The 17,262-nt window shown below is 37.9% G+C and overlaps 1 protein-coding gene across 3 annotated transcripts in view; it reads right to left on the minus strand.

The window, feature by feature from the left end:
- SYT16 (synaptotagmin 16) overlaps positions 1 to 17,262 on the minus strand; it is a 284,745-nt gene that overhangs the window by 13,646 nt on the left and 253,837 nt on the right. For all 3 annotated transcript variants that reach the window (XM_074393152.1, XM_003924412.3, XM_074393151.1), the window contains exon 6: positions 15,371 to 15,560. In XM_074393152.1, coding sequence (XP_074249253.1) covers positions 15,371 to 15,560 — 190 coding nt within the window. The remainder of the gene's footprint in view (positions 1 to 15,370; positions 15,561 to 17,262) is intronic.

A 17,262-nucleotide genomic window follows, 5' to 3' on the forward strand; every position in this document is an offset into this window, starting at 1 on the left:
CCCCAGTGCCTCTGAACTCTGTGTACACTTAAGCTCAGGTCACCAGCATTTCCCACCTATATTACCGCACATTTTCTCACTGACCTTCTAGTCAGGGGGTTGCCAGAGTGATCTCTGTACAATGCAGATCTGGCCACGTCACTCTCACCGATAAACATAAACTAAATCTTCAATGCTTTCCACTAGTCTCAGGATAAAAGCTCAATTTCTTGGTGTAGACTCTCTTCTTTGGCCCTATCTTCTAGTTTCATTGCTTACCACTGCCGCCATTATACACTGCATTCTACTATACCAAACTTCCTGCTTTCCTCCAGCCCAGTTTGTTCTCTTTCCCTTTCTCATCTGTATATGCTCCCCATGCTCTGACATCCCAACTGATGCTCAGCCTCCTATGACTTTTGTTCATTAAGTTCAGTTTGGATATCACTTTATCTGGGAATACATGCTGACCTTTCTGACCTTTTTCCTTCAGTCCCACCAGTTCCGATAACCATCCCACAGTCTCCATTAAAACCTAGTTTTAGCCTGTCTCAGCACGTATCACCAGTATTATCACTGCCTATTTACTCATCTGCAAAGACACAGTTTCCCAATGGTAGAGAGAGGGATTGCCTTATTAACTATTGTACCTCTGATGCCTAGCTCATGCCTACCATGCACTAGACCTGCAATAAATATTTTATAATGAATGTTCATGCCTAGTCAGGCAGCTCAACTTTCTTTTTCTTTCCATCTCAAGTTTTCAAACTTGTACAATGAAGCTAAACCTCCTCATTGTATAACCCCTTCACTAGAATGCCAGAAAACAGTGACTGGCCTTATTATATAAAGGAAAGAAAACAAACAAATTTTACCAACATGATCTCCTTTTGCTAAAATTTCTGAATGGAACCATCATAAAATAATTATCTCCTCAATTACATTTTTATTAAAATCAATTTATAAATGTCCTGACCTTTATCTACAAATTTTACTATTGACATGTGCATACTATTCTCTTAAAAATCAAAATGTTAGGGTGTTTCCCAAATTCAGTCATTCTGTACATTCTGTTCAATGCAGGCAGCAAGCTGATTAGTGTTTACTGCTCATTTTTCCACGTAATGACCAGTCAAACTTTTTAAAGCATAAACACAGATCTCTGTAATTTACTGTTCTCTCCAAGAGCATTGTAAGATAGGAAACAAATTGCAACCTGCAGTTTTCTATGTTGATCTTTTTCTATTCCAGTTCGATGTGTTATTTTATGCACTTATCTGCTGAGAAACACAAGGTGTGAAATTACACATCAGATGTGAAAACACTTCTCTGTCTCGGAAACAGGGCTCTCTACTCTTCAAACTGTTCTACAGAAAAGCTGTCAGAAAACCAGCAATGAGGGAGTGGATTTGTGTTTCTGAAGCTGCATAGCTACATGATTCCTGTAGAAAAAGTTCAATCCAGTCACCAAACTGATTGGGCAATTCTGCTGCCAGGTATAGCAGTGGGAATTGGGTTAATCTTGCAAGCAAAAGCATGTTCATTTCACAAAGAGAGCCATTTTAAGCTTTATCCTGTCATAAGATTATTTTCTAATTATGAGAAAGGCTACTTACTTACTACCAAACCACTATCACTGAAGTTGGATTGCATGTGTATAACTCAGAAAAACAATAATAATAATCTTATAAGCAATCCAGTCTGAAGACACCAGACCAAAGGAAGGAAAATGTTCATTTTTCTACTTCAAAAGGGAAACTTCTATTAACACTAATAATGCACTTACTTCTTAACTTCCAGAGCAGAGGCTGTGCCCAGGAAATTCTTCTTCTATGGAATAGTTGGAGAACATGGCCAGGGTCTTTTGGGGTTCAGTGACTTACTCTGGTGAACACCAGTCAGAATGAATGAAGAAAGACTCTAGCTAAGTAAATATGCCATTTAAATAAGCTCTGTTTTTATCTTTGGAAACTGCTAACAGTGGCTACAAAACAATGCTGAGCAGTATTTTCACTTCTGCTGATGATTCAGAAAGCTTTACAGTATCTTTAGTAACTCACAACCATTAGCCAAACATTGAATGGGTCATAATCCTTTGACAGCCTTGTCAACTACTTTACTAGTCACTTGCCTTTTTCTTGTTAAAGGAAGATGCCACTTGTACTAAAATATTTATAATAGTACATAATCACTAAATTATTATGGCACAAAATATGTTATTTGGAACTCAGAAGGCATTTTTTCCAAAGAAACAACATGGTACCCAGTAGTTAGTTACATAGCCTACACAAAATACCTACCTATTTGCAGCATAATTTTCTACCAATTGCTGAGCTGAGCCTTCGCCTAGGGGTCAGAAGAACTATGATTCTCTGGGATACAGGGCAAGGGAATCAAATTTGACCATTTAACCTTCCCTTCTCTTTTATTAATATGTATAAAGGATTTTAAACATATATGAAAAAAATATCACACATAGTGACAGGATATTTCAAATTTGTCATATATGCTACTAATCTTTCTGCTTGATTTTTAAGAAATAAAACATTGCAATTAAAGGCCCTTTAGTTTCCCTCTTTGATCCTGTCCAACTTCTTTTCTCACCAAAGGTAACTACTATCTTGGATTTGGAATTTTTCATTTTCATGTATGTTTTTAAAATTTTACTATATAAATAGATGCAAATACAGGTGTCTAAAATATCTTTAATAGAATTTTTCACATTAGAAAAATTTAACATTGTGGTTTATGTCTTTCCAAAAATTATTTAATTTTCCATTATTTTATATTATCTCTATGTATACATGTATGTGATTAATTCATTTTACCTTCTGTGTGTAATATTCCAGTGTGTTAATAAATTATAATTCATTTTTCCATTCTCTGAATTAATGGACATTTAACTGTTTATAATTACCAAAAATTTAAAAGATTTCAGTGAACATTTTTCTCTATTTTGCATTATGCGAATACGCAAAAATTTCTCTAAGATATACTAGGAATGAATGGCTGTGCTCTTTACAAATTCTAGACACAAATCTTTGCTAGTTATATTAATTGCAAATAACTTCTACCTGCCTTTCAGCTTCATTTATAGTCACTTGCAGTGCAAATGTTTTAAATTTTGTGGAGTCAGGTTTATTGGTGTCTTCTTTTAAGTTGATGCTTTTTTAAAGAAACCCTACCCAAACTCAGCAGTCTCCCATATTATCTTCTGAATCTTAAGATCTTGTTTTTCACATCTGATTTTTAATACAGCTGTAAATGAGCTTTGCATGTGGTGTGAGGTAGGGATCTAATTTTTTTTCTATATGGGAAGGATTATTCATTAAATAATCTATTGTCTCCTCACTAAGTTGTAATGGCATGTCTGTCAAATATCAAGTTTCCAAGCTTCGGTGTCTTTCACTAAGTCTGAGAATATTTATTATCGTCATTTTATAATATGTCTTGATATCTGCTAGGAATAATCCCTCTGTCATCTTTTTAAAATCTATTTTAGTTATTCTAATCCCTTGCTGGGTTTAATTGGCCGTTGCATATGAATTTTAGACTGAGCTTGCCACGTTCTATAAAAAACAAAACAAGATTAAAAAAACAAATTACCGCAAAAATACTAAGAAACACTTAGGATTCAGATTGTTACTGTAATGGACATATAGATTAATTTGAAAAAAAATTTTGTTTTTACAATATGGCTTGTTCTTGCTAATGAACATAGTATATATAGATGTGTGCATGTGTCTGTGTGTATTTGTATAGTTTCCCTTTGTATCTTTCATAAAGTTGTTTTTTTCTATAATTTTCATATTCATCTTTTATTATCTTTTGGTATCTTAGATGTTTTGTTGCTATTATACATAGTAATGTTTTAAAGCTCCACTTTCTGATTGTTGTTGATGTATTATAACACAACTGATTTTATATAAGAAATATTATTTTACAGATTTTTGTTTATTTTTAATGTTGATAATCATTTTCTGTAAATAATGGCAGCTTCATTTCTTCCTTTAAATCTTTAAATGTATATTTATTTTTCTTTTTCTACTGAACTGCCTCAAGCGTCCAGTATAATATTAAACAAAACTGCTGGTGGGAATGCTTATTTTGCTTCTGACTATAAAGGGATTTGAGGATTAAGAATGATAATTGGTAAAGACTTCCTTAAAATATCCACTGTCAATTTGAGCAAGTTCTTCTCTGTGCCACATTATTAGTTACTGATATTTACTACCACATCCACCATTCTAATATCTTTCCTGGGTGAAAGATATAAATCCTTAAAACTACATTCCCCTAAATCTCTTATCATTAAGGTTCCACTAATGAAAGCTATTTGCAAGAGACAGGAAAGTGGAAGGAAAGAGAGTCCCAGTTCCCTAGAAACAGTTGCAGGTATGTGTAGGCATTAGTAAATGATAACAGAAAAATTTTGCCCATAGTTATCATGAGTAGATGAGAATGGAAAAATTTTGCCTATAGTGATCAACAATCCCTATAAGAATCACCTGTTTTGTATGCACACAGTTTAGAGCCTATTGACATCTTTCCTGTTATGCCTTGTACTCCTCAGCTTCCAGAAAACAGTCTTCTTGATCTTTATTCCCTTGTCTTCCAATGTTTAAACCCAATAATAGCTTCTGACCAAGCTTACCTAGAATATTTGGTATTTCCTGAAAATGTGTGACTGATACAGTAATTGGTAACCTGAACTGGAATGCTGCTATCATAAAAATAAAATAAGAATGGGGATTGGCCTAGAAGTTGGGTGTCAGGTAATGAAGAAACTAACAGCAAAGGATGTAACAGTGATATCATAATCCTTATTATGAGATGGTAAAACTGCCACCGGCTATAACTTAGAATAAAGAACATGTGCCTAATGAGTTTGTTGCTTTTGAAAAAGAAATTGAAAAACAGACTGTTAAAAGTATGTATTCAGTACTACTGGCAGCATTTAGGGGGAAAAGGGGAAAAGTTAAGCTTAGGAAAGAACTGACCAGTATGCATGAAAAAAGAGAAAATACAGAAATTCAGACGTTTTGTGGCTGGAAGAATTTAATGATTCCACATCTCTAAAGAAAGAGATTTTAAAAGGCTTTGAGCCACAAAGGCCCAATAAACTGTCTTAGGTGAATAATGTGATATTGAATTCAGGTCAAATATCAAATTAAGGGTGTGGTCTTTACACCAGATTTGAATTATCTAAGCCATGTGACTGAGTTCTGAAAAATGGAATATGAGAATTGATAAATGTCACCTTCCCACCCAAGCAAGAAATCTCCCATGCTGTCTCTTCCCTTTCCATGGCAAAAATGGAGGCCACATTTTGAATATCATCACCTTAGTAAATAGGGAGTGCCTATATTCCCGAGTTACAGCTTAGGGAAGAGTCACATGACTACTTTGGACTGTAATGCAAAGGAGAAATAAGCATTTGCTGTGTGAAGCCTCTGAAATAGCAGGGTTTCATCGTCACTGCATCATAGCCTAGTCCAGGCATCCCCAAACTTTTTACACAGGGGGCCAGTTCACTGTCCCTCAGACCATTGGAGGGCCGCCACATACTGTGCTCCTCTCACTGACCACCAATGAAAGAGGTGCCCCTTCCTGAAGTGCAACAGGAGGCTGGATAAATGGCCTCAGGGAGCCACATGCAGCCCACGGGCAGTAGTTTGGGGACGCCTGGCCTAGTCTATATTAATACACATCTGCTAAGATTTTTGTCAGTAATGAAAAGTGCATTTTGCCAAAAGTAACTTTTTGTATTTACTGAGATAATCATAATTTCTTTCAAAAATTTTATTTTTTAATCAAAAGCTTTTATTTGCATCTACTGAGATCATCATAAGTCTTTCTCGTAAACCAGTTAATATGGTGAATTACAGTGGCAGATTTTCCTGATATTAAATCGTTCTTGCATTCCTGAGCTAAGCCCAATTTGTTGATAATTAATGGTTTTCTTACTTATATATTATAAAGCTAGGTGGACCCAGTATAAATTGCAATGTGTTTATACTATAAAGTGGTATGAGGAAAGGGGACAGGGAAAGACTGGGAAAAATAGAGAGATCTTAATCTTTTATCTATCTTTTACATAGGAATTTTTGTCCCTTTATATTTATTATGACTACTGATATATTTTGATTTATGTTTATTGTTCAGTTTGTGCTATTTATCGTGCATATTGTATGCTTTAATAAATATTTTCTCTGCTTTCTACTGAATTGATTTGCTTTATTCTCATTTATTCCCCCTATTGGTTTAAAAGATTAAAATTTTTAATATGTTCACTTGGTTTAATGTCTAAAATTAATCAAAATCTCTACTCTCTTCTATTTTTAAATCTCTTAATTTTTTAAATAGACTTTATATTTGAGAACAGTTTTAGTTTCTTAACAAAACTGAGCAGAAGGTACAGAGATTTCCCATAAACTCCCTGCTCCCACATACATACAGCCTCCTAATCTCTTCATTGTAATTCTAGCATTTCTTTTCCTTGAAGCATCATCACTCTAAACACCCAGCTGTCATATGTCTTACTCACAACCTGGGTTTGCAATATCCTCTGATCTCTCCCCAGTGTATTTTTAAAATTTTTTTTAAATTGTGTTAAAATACACATAACAAAATTTACCATTTTAACATATTTAAGTGTACATTTCAGTAGTATTAAATACATTCATAATGTCATACAACCATCCCCATCATCCATCTCCAGAACTCTTTTCATCTTGTAAAAGCTGAAACTCCATAATATCCATTAAATAACTCCCCATTTTCCTCTCCTCCACCCCCTGGCAACCACTATTTTACTGGCTTTTATGATTTTTTTTTTCTACTCTAAGTACCTCATATAAGTGGAATCATAAAGTGTTTGCCTTTTTGTGACTGGCTTATTTCACTTAGCATAAGTGAACCTCAAGGTTCATCCATATTGCAGCATATGTCAGAATTTTTTTCCTTTTTAAGGCTGAATAATATTCCTCATTTGTATATACCACATTTTGCTCACACATTAATCCCTTAATGAACACTTAGGTTGATTCCACATTTTAGCTATAGTGAATAATGTTGCTATGAACATGAGTGTACAAATTTCTCTTTAAGATCCTGCTTTCAATTCCTTGGAGTATATACCCACAAATGGATTTGCTGGGGTATATGGTAATTTTATTTTTCATATTTCAGGAACTGTCATACTGTTTTCCACAGGAGCTGTACCATTTTATATTGCTACCAGTAATAGACAAGGGCTCCAATTTCTCCACATTCTCGTTAACACTTGTTGTCTCTGTGTGTGTGTGTGTGTGTGTGTGTGTGTGTGTGTGTGTGTGTGTGTCTGTGTGTCTGTGTGTGTGCGCGTGTGCATGTTATAGTAGCCAGCCTAATGGGTGTGAGGTGGTAACTCACTGTAGTTTCTATTTGAATTTTCCTGATTAATGATTTTGAGAATCTTTTCATATTTCTATTGATCATTTGTATATCAACTTTGGAGGAATGTCTATGTAAGTCTTTAATCAGATTTTTAAAATCACATTGTTTAGTTATTGTTGAGTTTTAGGAGTTCTCTATATAGTCTGGATATTAGTTTGTTATCCAGTATATGATTTGCAAATATTTTTTCCCATTCTATGGGTGATCTATTTGCTATCTTTTGATGCACAAAATTTTTGAACTTTTATGAAGTCCAATTGTCTATTTTTAATTTTGTTGCCTATATGTTTGCTGTTATATCTAAGAAATCACTGCCAAATCCAGTGTCATAAAGGTTTTCCCTGTTTTCTTCAAAGAGTTTTATAGTTTTAGGTCTTACATTTAGGTCGTTCATCCATTTTGAGTTCATTTTTATGTATGGTGTTGGGTAAGGATCCAACTTCATTCTTTTGCAGGTTGATATTCACTTTTTCCAGCATCACTGGTTGAACAGACTATTCTTTTCCCTTTGGATGGTCTCGGCAGCCTTGTCAAACATCATATGGAGTCTCTCTGCCTTTCCCATATTTATGCAATTTCTGCCTAGAATTTTATTGCCACTTTGTGACTGTACTCCCAATATTAGTCATTTTTACTACCGCTCCTGTTTTTGCTTTATGCAATCCATGCAGGCTTCTATTTACTTAAATGTTAACCAATTTATATGTTCATTTTTCCTTATTGCTTCTTGTTATTTCCAATTGCAATTTCTTTCTTCCTGAAATACATCATTTAGTTGTTTTTTCTAATGAAATATTCTTTCAAATCTGGTGAAAAATATTTTTATTTTTCCTTCACTCAGGGAACAAAATGCTAAGCTGAGTATTACTCTCCCAATGCTTCAATATTCTTTTCACGTTGTCCTCTGGTTTCTATTAATGTCAAAAAGTCTGTCCTCAGTCTTACTGTGATTCCTCTGTAGATAACTGGGTTTTTTTTTAACATCTTCATTGCAATATAATTGACATACCATGTAATATGGTTTGGCTATGTCCCCACCCAAATCTCATCTTGAATTGTAGTTTCCACGATTCCCACATGTTGCAGGAGGTAACTGAATCATGGGGACAGATCTCTCCCATGCTATTCTCATGAAAGTGAATAAATCTCATAAGATCTGATGGTTTCATAAAGGGGAGTTTCCCTGCACAAGTTGTTTCTTGTCTGCTGCCATGTAAGACACGCCTTTCATCTTCCATCATGATTGTGAGGTCTTCCAGCCACGTGGAACTGTGAGTCCATTAAACCTCTTTTTTTTTTTTTTTTTTTTTTTTTTAGATGGAGTTTCACTCTTGTTACCCAGGCTGGAGTGCAATGGCACAATCTCGGCTCACCGCAACCTCCGCCTCCTGGGTTCAGGCAATTCTCCTGCCTCAGCCTCCTGAGTAGATGAGATTACAGGCATGCACCACCATGCCCAGCTAATTTTTTGTATTTTTAGTAGAGACGGGGTTTCACCATGTTGACCAGGATGGTCTCGATCTCTTGACCTCGTGATCCACCCGCCTCGGCCTCCCAAAGTGCTGGGATTACAGGCTTGAGCCACCGCGCCTGGCCCCTCTTTTTTCTTTATAAATTACCCAATCTCAGGTATGTCTTTATTTAAACAGCATAAAAACAAACTAATACACTGTGGTAACTATCTTTTCTTTCCTATTGTGGTTAATATTTTTTTAACTTTGATATCATTGTGAGAATTAAATGAGTTAATACAGAAAAAGGAATATCACCTATCCACTCAAAAAGTTAGTGCCTCATCTAAATTTTCATATAAAATTGCCATGATTCTCAGCAGCAGTGGCTCTTCATACACTATATTTAACAAAAACTGGACCACGATTTTAAAAGAAGGTCATATGTCTCATATCTGTTCATTTTCATTGAGTCTTTTTTTTTTTCCTGCACTCCATTTGTAGAGTGCACTTTCTGAATTCCATTTGTTCTTCACACAAAACATGAGGGAGCTTGATTTGCTTGTTTTTCTTTCCTCTAGTCTCTGCTATTGTGAGTGCCTAACAAGGTTAATATGCTGCCGCTGCTGCTGTTATTATCATTTGAGGTGTAATTATCATGTGTGGCTAATCATGCACATGCTGAGAAGCTGGGGAAGTTGTTTTTAACTGGAGGGAACATCTTAATGATAGTTTTGACGAGGACCATTATACGTGTACATATATGCACAATGCAGAAGGAGACACAGCAAAGATGAAAATGGAGAAAGAGAACCTGTCAACACAATAGCTAACTTTTAAAAAACGTAGCAGTGTATCTGTAACACTAGCTTGTTAACCTCATTTAATAAAGGAAATGTAATTCAGAGGTTAAATCAAATGTTGAGGCCATGCAGCAATTGGCTAGCACGCCTAGGCTAAGAACAGAAAAGAGCTGCTAAATTATTACTGAATTGCTTTCCCATGAAGCCAAATTCAAAAAATAATCAAATGTTTCTCTTACTGCTGACTTTTCCAAAAGCATTTCCAAATGCACATCAGGATTTCAGATGTCTGCTAGACACTATACACTGCTTTTTCACCCAGATCATTAGCCAGGGACAAACCTGGAGATTATCATTTCCCATCAGAAGATTTGTAGACTAGCCTATACCATCTTAATAGCAGTAATAATTTTGAACACTGACCACATGTACTAAATAAGACATGACCTTGAAAATGGCTGGAGTGATATCTGGCACACTGTTACTTGATTTGCACTAAGATAAGTTCATGCTGCTACTGCACTTATATATCGTTTATAAATAGGCTATATATGCTAGTTACAGTAATTTTCAAATGGTCTATTTTATCTTCCTTGGCCTTCCTAATTGATATTTTTTAAATCACAACACTTTATAACATGGGCATTTTCACCAAAATATGATTGCCAGATAGATAAATATATAGAAATGAACTTAGAAAAGAAGAGATGATCCTCCAAATACTTTCCCTTGTGATAGATGTGGTTTATGGAGGACACTACAAAAGATGCCTTCTGGTTCAGATGCTTGGTACTCTTTTTCTTTTTTTTCACTCTGTCACCCAGGCTGGAGTGCAGTGGCACAATCTTGGCACACTGCAACCTCTGCCTCCCGGGTTCCAGCTATTCTCCTGCCTCAGCCTCCCAAGTAGCTGTAATTACAGGCATCCACCACCATGCCCGGCTAATTTTTTGTATTTTTAGAAGAGATGGGGTTTTGCCGTTTTGACCAGGTTGGTCTCGAACTCCTGACCTCGGGTGATGTGCCTGCCTTGGCCTCCCAAAGTGCTGGGATTACAGACATGAGCCACCATGCCTGGCAGTTTCCCCATCTTTCTGATCCAAGGTTGATCCAGGGGAATAGAGTGACATCTTGAGATGTCACATTAATTTTGAAAAAAGTATTACCAACCAAAGAAGTCCCTATCCATGGCTAAGATTCATATTTTATTTTTACCATCTTGACCCAGCTGATCTACTTCAGACCACATTAGACTGTATTCCCCAGTATTTTATGTCTAAAATTTAAAACATATAGAACATTTGAAATAATTGTACAGTGGAGGCCCATATACCCACCACCTTGAGTCAAACTGTTTTATTTTCTCGCCTATCTGTGCCTCTATTCGTTCATTAATCCATTTTAATTGTAACCATTGTTGCTTTTCACCCCTAAACATTTCAGCATGCATTTCATTAGCTAGAGTTGAATACTTTATAGTTTTTTTTTAAGGTAAAAATTACCTATAGTGAAGTGTACAAAGCTCAGTGCCACTCACTGAATTCTGACAAATGCATACATCCATTTAACTCACATCCCTATCAATGCATAGAATAAAAAATTAAAAATTAAAAAATACAGAATATTCCCATCACCCCAGAACATTTCCTCATGTCCCTACCTAGTATATCCTAGCACCAATACCATTCCTGATGCAGCCCCTCCTTTGCTTTTTTTCCCACTACAGTTTTGCTTACTGTAGAATTTCCTATCAATGGAATCAAGCAGCAGATCACGCAGTAAGTTTGTGAGATTCCTCCATGCTGTTGAATGCCTATGTTTAATTTTATTACATTTTATTGCTGAACAGTATTCCATTATATAAGTATAACTTAATTTGCTTATTTACTCTTCTCTAGATGGACATGAGGACTGATGAGTTTTTGCCATTATGAATAAAGCTGCTAGAAACATTCTTGTATGGGTCTTTCTTTTTTCTTTTTTAACCTATAGGTTCATGCCTAACAATGTAACTGCTAGATTCTCAGTGCCTGTTTAGTTTTATAAAAAAAAAAACTTCTATGCCTTTTCCCAAAGGTTGTTCCATTTTACACTCCCACCAAGAATGTATTCTCCACATTTTCACCAATAGTTGGTGCAAATTTTTAGTTTAAGTCATGCTGGTGGCTGTGCAGTGGAGACTGTGGTCGGGGCTGGTGGAGACTCACATTTCTATTACTGCCCCCACTAGCTCCTGTTTTTCACAGTAATGAGCCCTCTCGCCCAGGGATTTTATCTCAGAAGGGGAGAGGGTTTCTAATTCCATGGCTTAGTTCTTTGAAGACCCCAACAGCCGAGAAGAACTTCATTTACTATTTCTTCAATTCCTCTGTCTTGCTTAGGAGGGAAAGTTTTAAAAATATTCAATCATCAAACTAGATCAGGTTGATTAATTCAAAGTTGCATTTTGTTTCATGATATATTTTGAGGCAAAAAAAAAAAAAAAAAAAAAAAAAGAATCTCTAAATGTTAGCCACTGTCTATCTTTCCAGCAACATGTAAAACCTTAACATTATTCAAGAGAAGAAAAGTTCCCAATACTCAGACTCAACCTATTTTCCTTCCCACTCCCCTAAGAACCGCTCTTTAGGTGATCATGACCACCTTGTCAGGCAGGATTGAGGTCATGGAGAAGGTAACTGCGCCTGAGCTGAGAGTCCCCAACACAGGATGTCGCGATACAAGTTTCCCTGGCAGGCGGCGACCGTGTGGGGGACCCTGAAGCAGGGCTCAGGCTGCCTCCGGCTCTCCCTCTGCTTGCAGCTTCCGCCCTTTCCCACTCACAGCTCCATTCCTCGCCTGGCTCCTGTCCTCTCTCCTTCTCCCCCTCTTCCTTCCAACTCTTCTCAGTTACCTCATAAAACTCGTGTCTCCTCATTCTTTCTCTCTCTTGTTCTCTTCCATATGGGAACTAAAAATGTATCCCAAGCTTGCCACGTAACTGTCAAAGTAGTGCGAGTGCCATAATGAAGCGAGACATAATGAAAAACCAAGGCCATCGACATCTAAAGCCCTTGAAAGTCCCAAGAGGTCCCTTTCAGAAGCTCCACAAAGGAACCTTCTACTTTCTCATCCCTTCCTAATTAAACTGGCTTTTCCTCAAGTACCAGCATTCTACAGAGACAAAAAACTTTTGTCTTCACTATTGGGTTTCTGTTTTAATTAATAGCATCACAGCAGCATTGCTTTCTATTACTCCGGTTGCAAAGATACAACATGTCAGTTACATTTTAAGTTATATTGTAATGCTATGCCTATGGCAAACCACGTACTAAATGCCAAACAGACTTAAACTCATGGAATAAAATCAATTTCTAAATTAAGACTTGCCTTTTTTTCCTATTTGGCTTTAAATATTTGTTACCAGAATTTCATCTTTAGCATATTTTCTTTTATATAGATATTTACTAAGACGTAATAGTTCAGTCCTCAACATCACAGTTTTGCATGTATTATAGGTATATAAACATAAAGGATACACTATACTGACTCCCTTTTTATAGATGAGGAAACTGAGCTTGAGAAAAGTTTCATAACTCACAGCTCTTTTTTTTTTTTTTTTTTTTTTTTGAGACAGTGTCTCTCTCTGTCACCCAAGCTGGAGTGTAGTGGTGCGATCTTGGCTCACTGAAACCTCCATCTCCTGGGTTCAAGTGATTCTCCAGCCTCAGCCTCCCAAGAGGATGGGATTACAGGTGTGCACCACAGAGCTTGGCTAATTTTTGTTATTTTCAGTAGAGATGGGTTTTCACCATGTTGGCCAGGCTGGTCTTGAACCCCTGACCTGAGGTGATCCACCTACCTCAGCCTTCCAAAGCGCTGGGATTACAGGCATGAGCCACCACGCCCAGTCAGTAATTTGCAACTATTATAGTAAATGGCAGAGCCTGAGTTCACACCTTCGTTTTTTGGCCTCCAGTTGGTATTTTCTCAAGCACTATGCTGCACCTCTCCTCTGTATTGCCTGGTACCACCCAATATACAAAATAAAGCTTCCTAGCATGGGCTTGAATAGACCAGGACTGTGTGATTCACATCCTCATCGTTCTCTGCATCTCCACCATATTCCTAAAAATTGTTCAGACTTTACCTGATCTCAGAAGGACAGGAAAAGGTTGCCAAAAGTACGGAAGGCAAAGTAGTAAATCCAGACAGATCTCTAGTAAATTCAGAGCTATTTTGGAAAATAAGTTGGTATCCAGCAAAAAGACTCTAGCTATGCAATTAATAACAAGCACCTATTATACATTCTAAATAGCTCTCACCTGGCTCTGAGGGTCAACACAGAATATGGCTGATAAATCCAGTTTATTCTGTTATCCAAAGTGCTGGGGCATTCCTAACTCATTTGCCCTAATGGTTATAATACAAGTTGACTAACCATATTCCCCCATTCAGCAGAGCCTTTGTGGGCTGCAGCACAGTTCAGGGCAAATAAAGAGTGAGAGCCCAAATTTGGTTGTAGGAGCTGACTCTTTTCCAGTGGTGCTCCTAGTTCTGCAGCTGCTGCTGACACATTAGGCCTGAGTCCACTGCCTCTTTCAAACTGCCACAAATTGGATTTCATCCTTCTTTCAATAACAGTTTGGTGTCCATGGTGGGCAGGTTCCCTAGCCCTCCAATCTACTCCCTTCCAGTTTACCTTCCAGACTTGAAAGACTAGAAATTCAACAACATTTTCAGACTCTCTTGCAGCTAGCATTCCAGATACAAATTATATCCTCCAATTAGGTGTATTTGCATGAGGTCCAGAAGGCAGAAGCAAAAGAGAAACCATATTTCTTCCCCCCTTTCAAGCTTTTTTGCTGAAAAACAAGATCATAAAAAGGTAAGCTAACTTTTTAACAGCATGCTCCTAATGCTCAATCTCTAACTTCCTAGATGATTAGAGGCTGTTGAGGCAACTGAAAACAGCAGCTTTTTGAGTCTGGCTTTCTGAACCTTGGACTGCAGCTCTGGGGTCCACCTTGAACTCCTCTTTCCAGGCTCATCTCAGAAGTGGTAGTTCCCCTGGTGAGCCAGCCCTGCATTGCTCCAGGTCTGCCTCCTTTACTTCCTTCCTCTGTCACCACCACAACCATTAACATTTCTTGTGTGTTCACTATGTGGTAGGCACTGTACTAAATGCTTTAAATAAATCATTTTATTTAAGCTCCAGAACAACTCCATCAGGAAGGTACTATTAATATCTTTTTTTTTTTTTTCAGATGAGTTAGCTGCACTCTGAAAAGGGATAAATTACACAGAATTAGATCAAAGCTAGTGGTTAAGTAGCAGGTAATGCTGGAATTCAATCCCAGATCTGCCTTGCTCCAAAGCCAGAGCTCTTTTTCTTTAAAGCTAGAGGGCCTATGACATATTAGCAGGTTTTAATTGCCCACATACATTATGTCGCTAAAAATGCTGTCCATTCTTTTCCTTTAAACAGTATAGACGCACAGACCAGTCTACTTCATGTCCAGATATATCTAGATAGCAAAGAAGTCTGATTCAATAGAGAGCCATTTAAAAATCCAGAGGTATCTCTTTGTGAAAGCTTGCCTAAGCCATAACAAGATCATTTTTACAGTAAAAATTAAAGAACGAACGAAGATGAAAGCAGACAGGGCTTTCCACTTGCCTCTGGAAGGACCAGAGCTAGGAGAACAAACTCACACTTACCAGGTGCTCGGTTAAGAGCGAGGTTTCGGAAATGGCTGCCTTTGATCATTTCCACAGATAATCGCCCCGTTGTGGCATTGTACGAGAGCCCCACCAGCAGCTCTGGCGCCCCTCCATGAGACAGCGACTGCGTGGATGAAGTGCTATCACTGTGAGAAACCGCAGATGGGCTGAGCGGAGACCCTCCACTCTGGAGGGGAAGAACAACAAAGAGTCCATTGGCCCACGATGCACTACTCTCTTTTAGAGAAAGCCGATATTATGTTTGGTGAAACTGTGACCCAATCCCCAACGACTGCCAAAGATGACTAAGGGTGCACTCGGCATGAATGACAATGCTCCCGGGGGGCACAGTAATGGATGAGATCCCTGCATTAGGAGCTGACATATTTGTTTCAAGAGCTGTCTCCATTCAATATTTCCCCTCTAAAGACAAAACGGACAAAGATGTTATTACTAGTGTAAATTAAAGCCTCTAAGATACACGGAGAGCTAATAATACATTTAATATAGACTCAAATTCCCTCCTGTGTAATCTGTGCTTGGATGTTTCTAAGGAACCCCTCCACTCCAGGCCCGAGGTTTGTTTCTGTTCTCTGCAGCTCCTTGATGAATGCAACAATACAGGATATTCTGTGTCTAAACTATGAAAGAAATGACCACTGGACGTCTACCCCCACATAGAACATTTGGCTCCTAGTTATGCTTAAGGCTGTTAAGTATATGCCAGGTGCCAAATTTTGCCTTTTAAAGAAATAACTTACATTACAAATGAGCACTTTCACAACTGTTTGAGAAAAAAGCCAACGCATAGTTGTGGATCTCAGCGACTTGACAGGCACCAAGTGAGCCCGGGAGAACCTGACCTTTCCGTCATGTTTATTCATGGGCACACTTCTCCTGAGCACCTACCCTACCCCACCAGGCACGGGCACTTTGGGAGGAGGAGAGCAAACCTGAGCAGGACACTGATTGTCACTCGAGACATGGGGGTAGGAATCAGCTCTGAAACACCACCTCCTCCACCAGAAACAAGGGCATTAGACTCGGCTTAAACCTTTCTTCTCAATGTCTGAAATCATTTCTTCAAACTTCTGACCAGAAACTCAATAATTAGAACCAAGAAAAGCAATCAAATATTCTGCCCATCTGCAGCAAAGTATCCTGTTTACCAAACCACAGATACGTCTGCAGACCACCCCCACCCGCCCCCAGGCTTTTATGGAACACAATTTGTAAATGGCAGGGCTAGGTGGTTGTGATAGATGCCTTACAGACCCTGCTGTCCAGAAAATACAAATTCAACAATGAAATATTTGCTTACTTCCAAGTGAGACTCACTCCCACTCCTGTGCTTCTGTAAAAGCTTCCCACTGTGGCACCTGTCACTCACTGCTTAACTGTCACTCACTGCTTGCCTCTCCCATCGGATTCTGAATCCGTCCATATAAATCTCTCAGTCCCTGGTGCATCACTTAATGTCTGGCATATAACTATGCTCACCAAGTAACTGGTGAATGAAAGATTTTCACCTGCAAAGTTATTTTCCACTAGCTTATTTTCCACATTCAACTCTGTGCCACCAGCATACCGCACAGGTCCTGGTAAGGAGAAATACGGGTGTTTCATCCCTGTTCCCAAGCTCTATCATGCAGGATCCTTTCTGACCTCCTGTGCATTCTGTTCTCCATCACTTCAAATGTGCTTTATTTGGATATTAAGAAAAAGGGAGACTTCAGCAGAGATGAGACATCATCTGGCTTATGCTTTAAAAGGCTCATTCTGCTCCCATGTCCAGAAGAGTCCATAGACGCAAAAGGAGGAGTGTAAAGACCACCGCTGTGCGGCTATTTCAGTAATCCAGCGGAGAGCCAGGTTCTGGTTATACCTGA

This window comes from Saimiri boliviensis, chromosome 2, assembly GCF_048565385.1.
Source record: "Saimiri boliviensis isolate mSaiBol1 chromosome 2, mSaiBol1.pri, whole genome shotgun sequence".
Lineage (NCBI taxonomy): Eukaryota > Metazoa > Chordata > Mammalia > Primates > Cebidae > Saimiri > Saimiri boliviensis.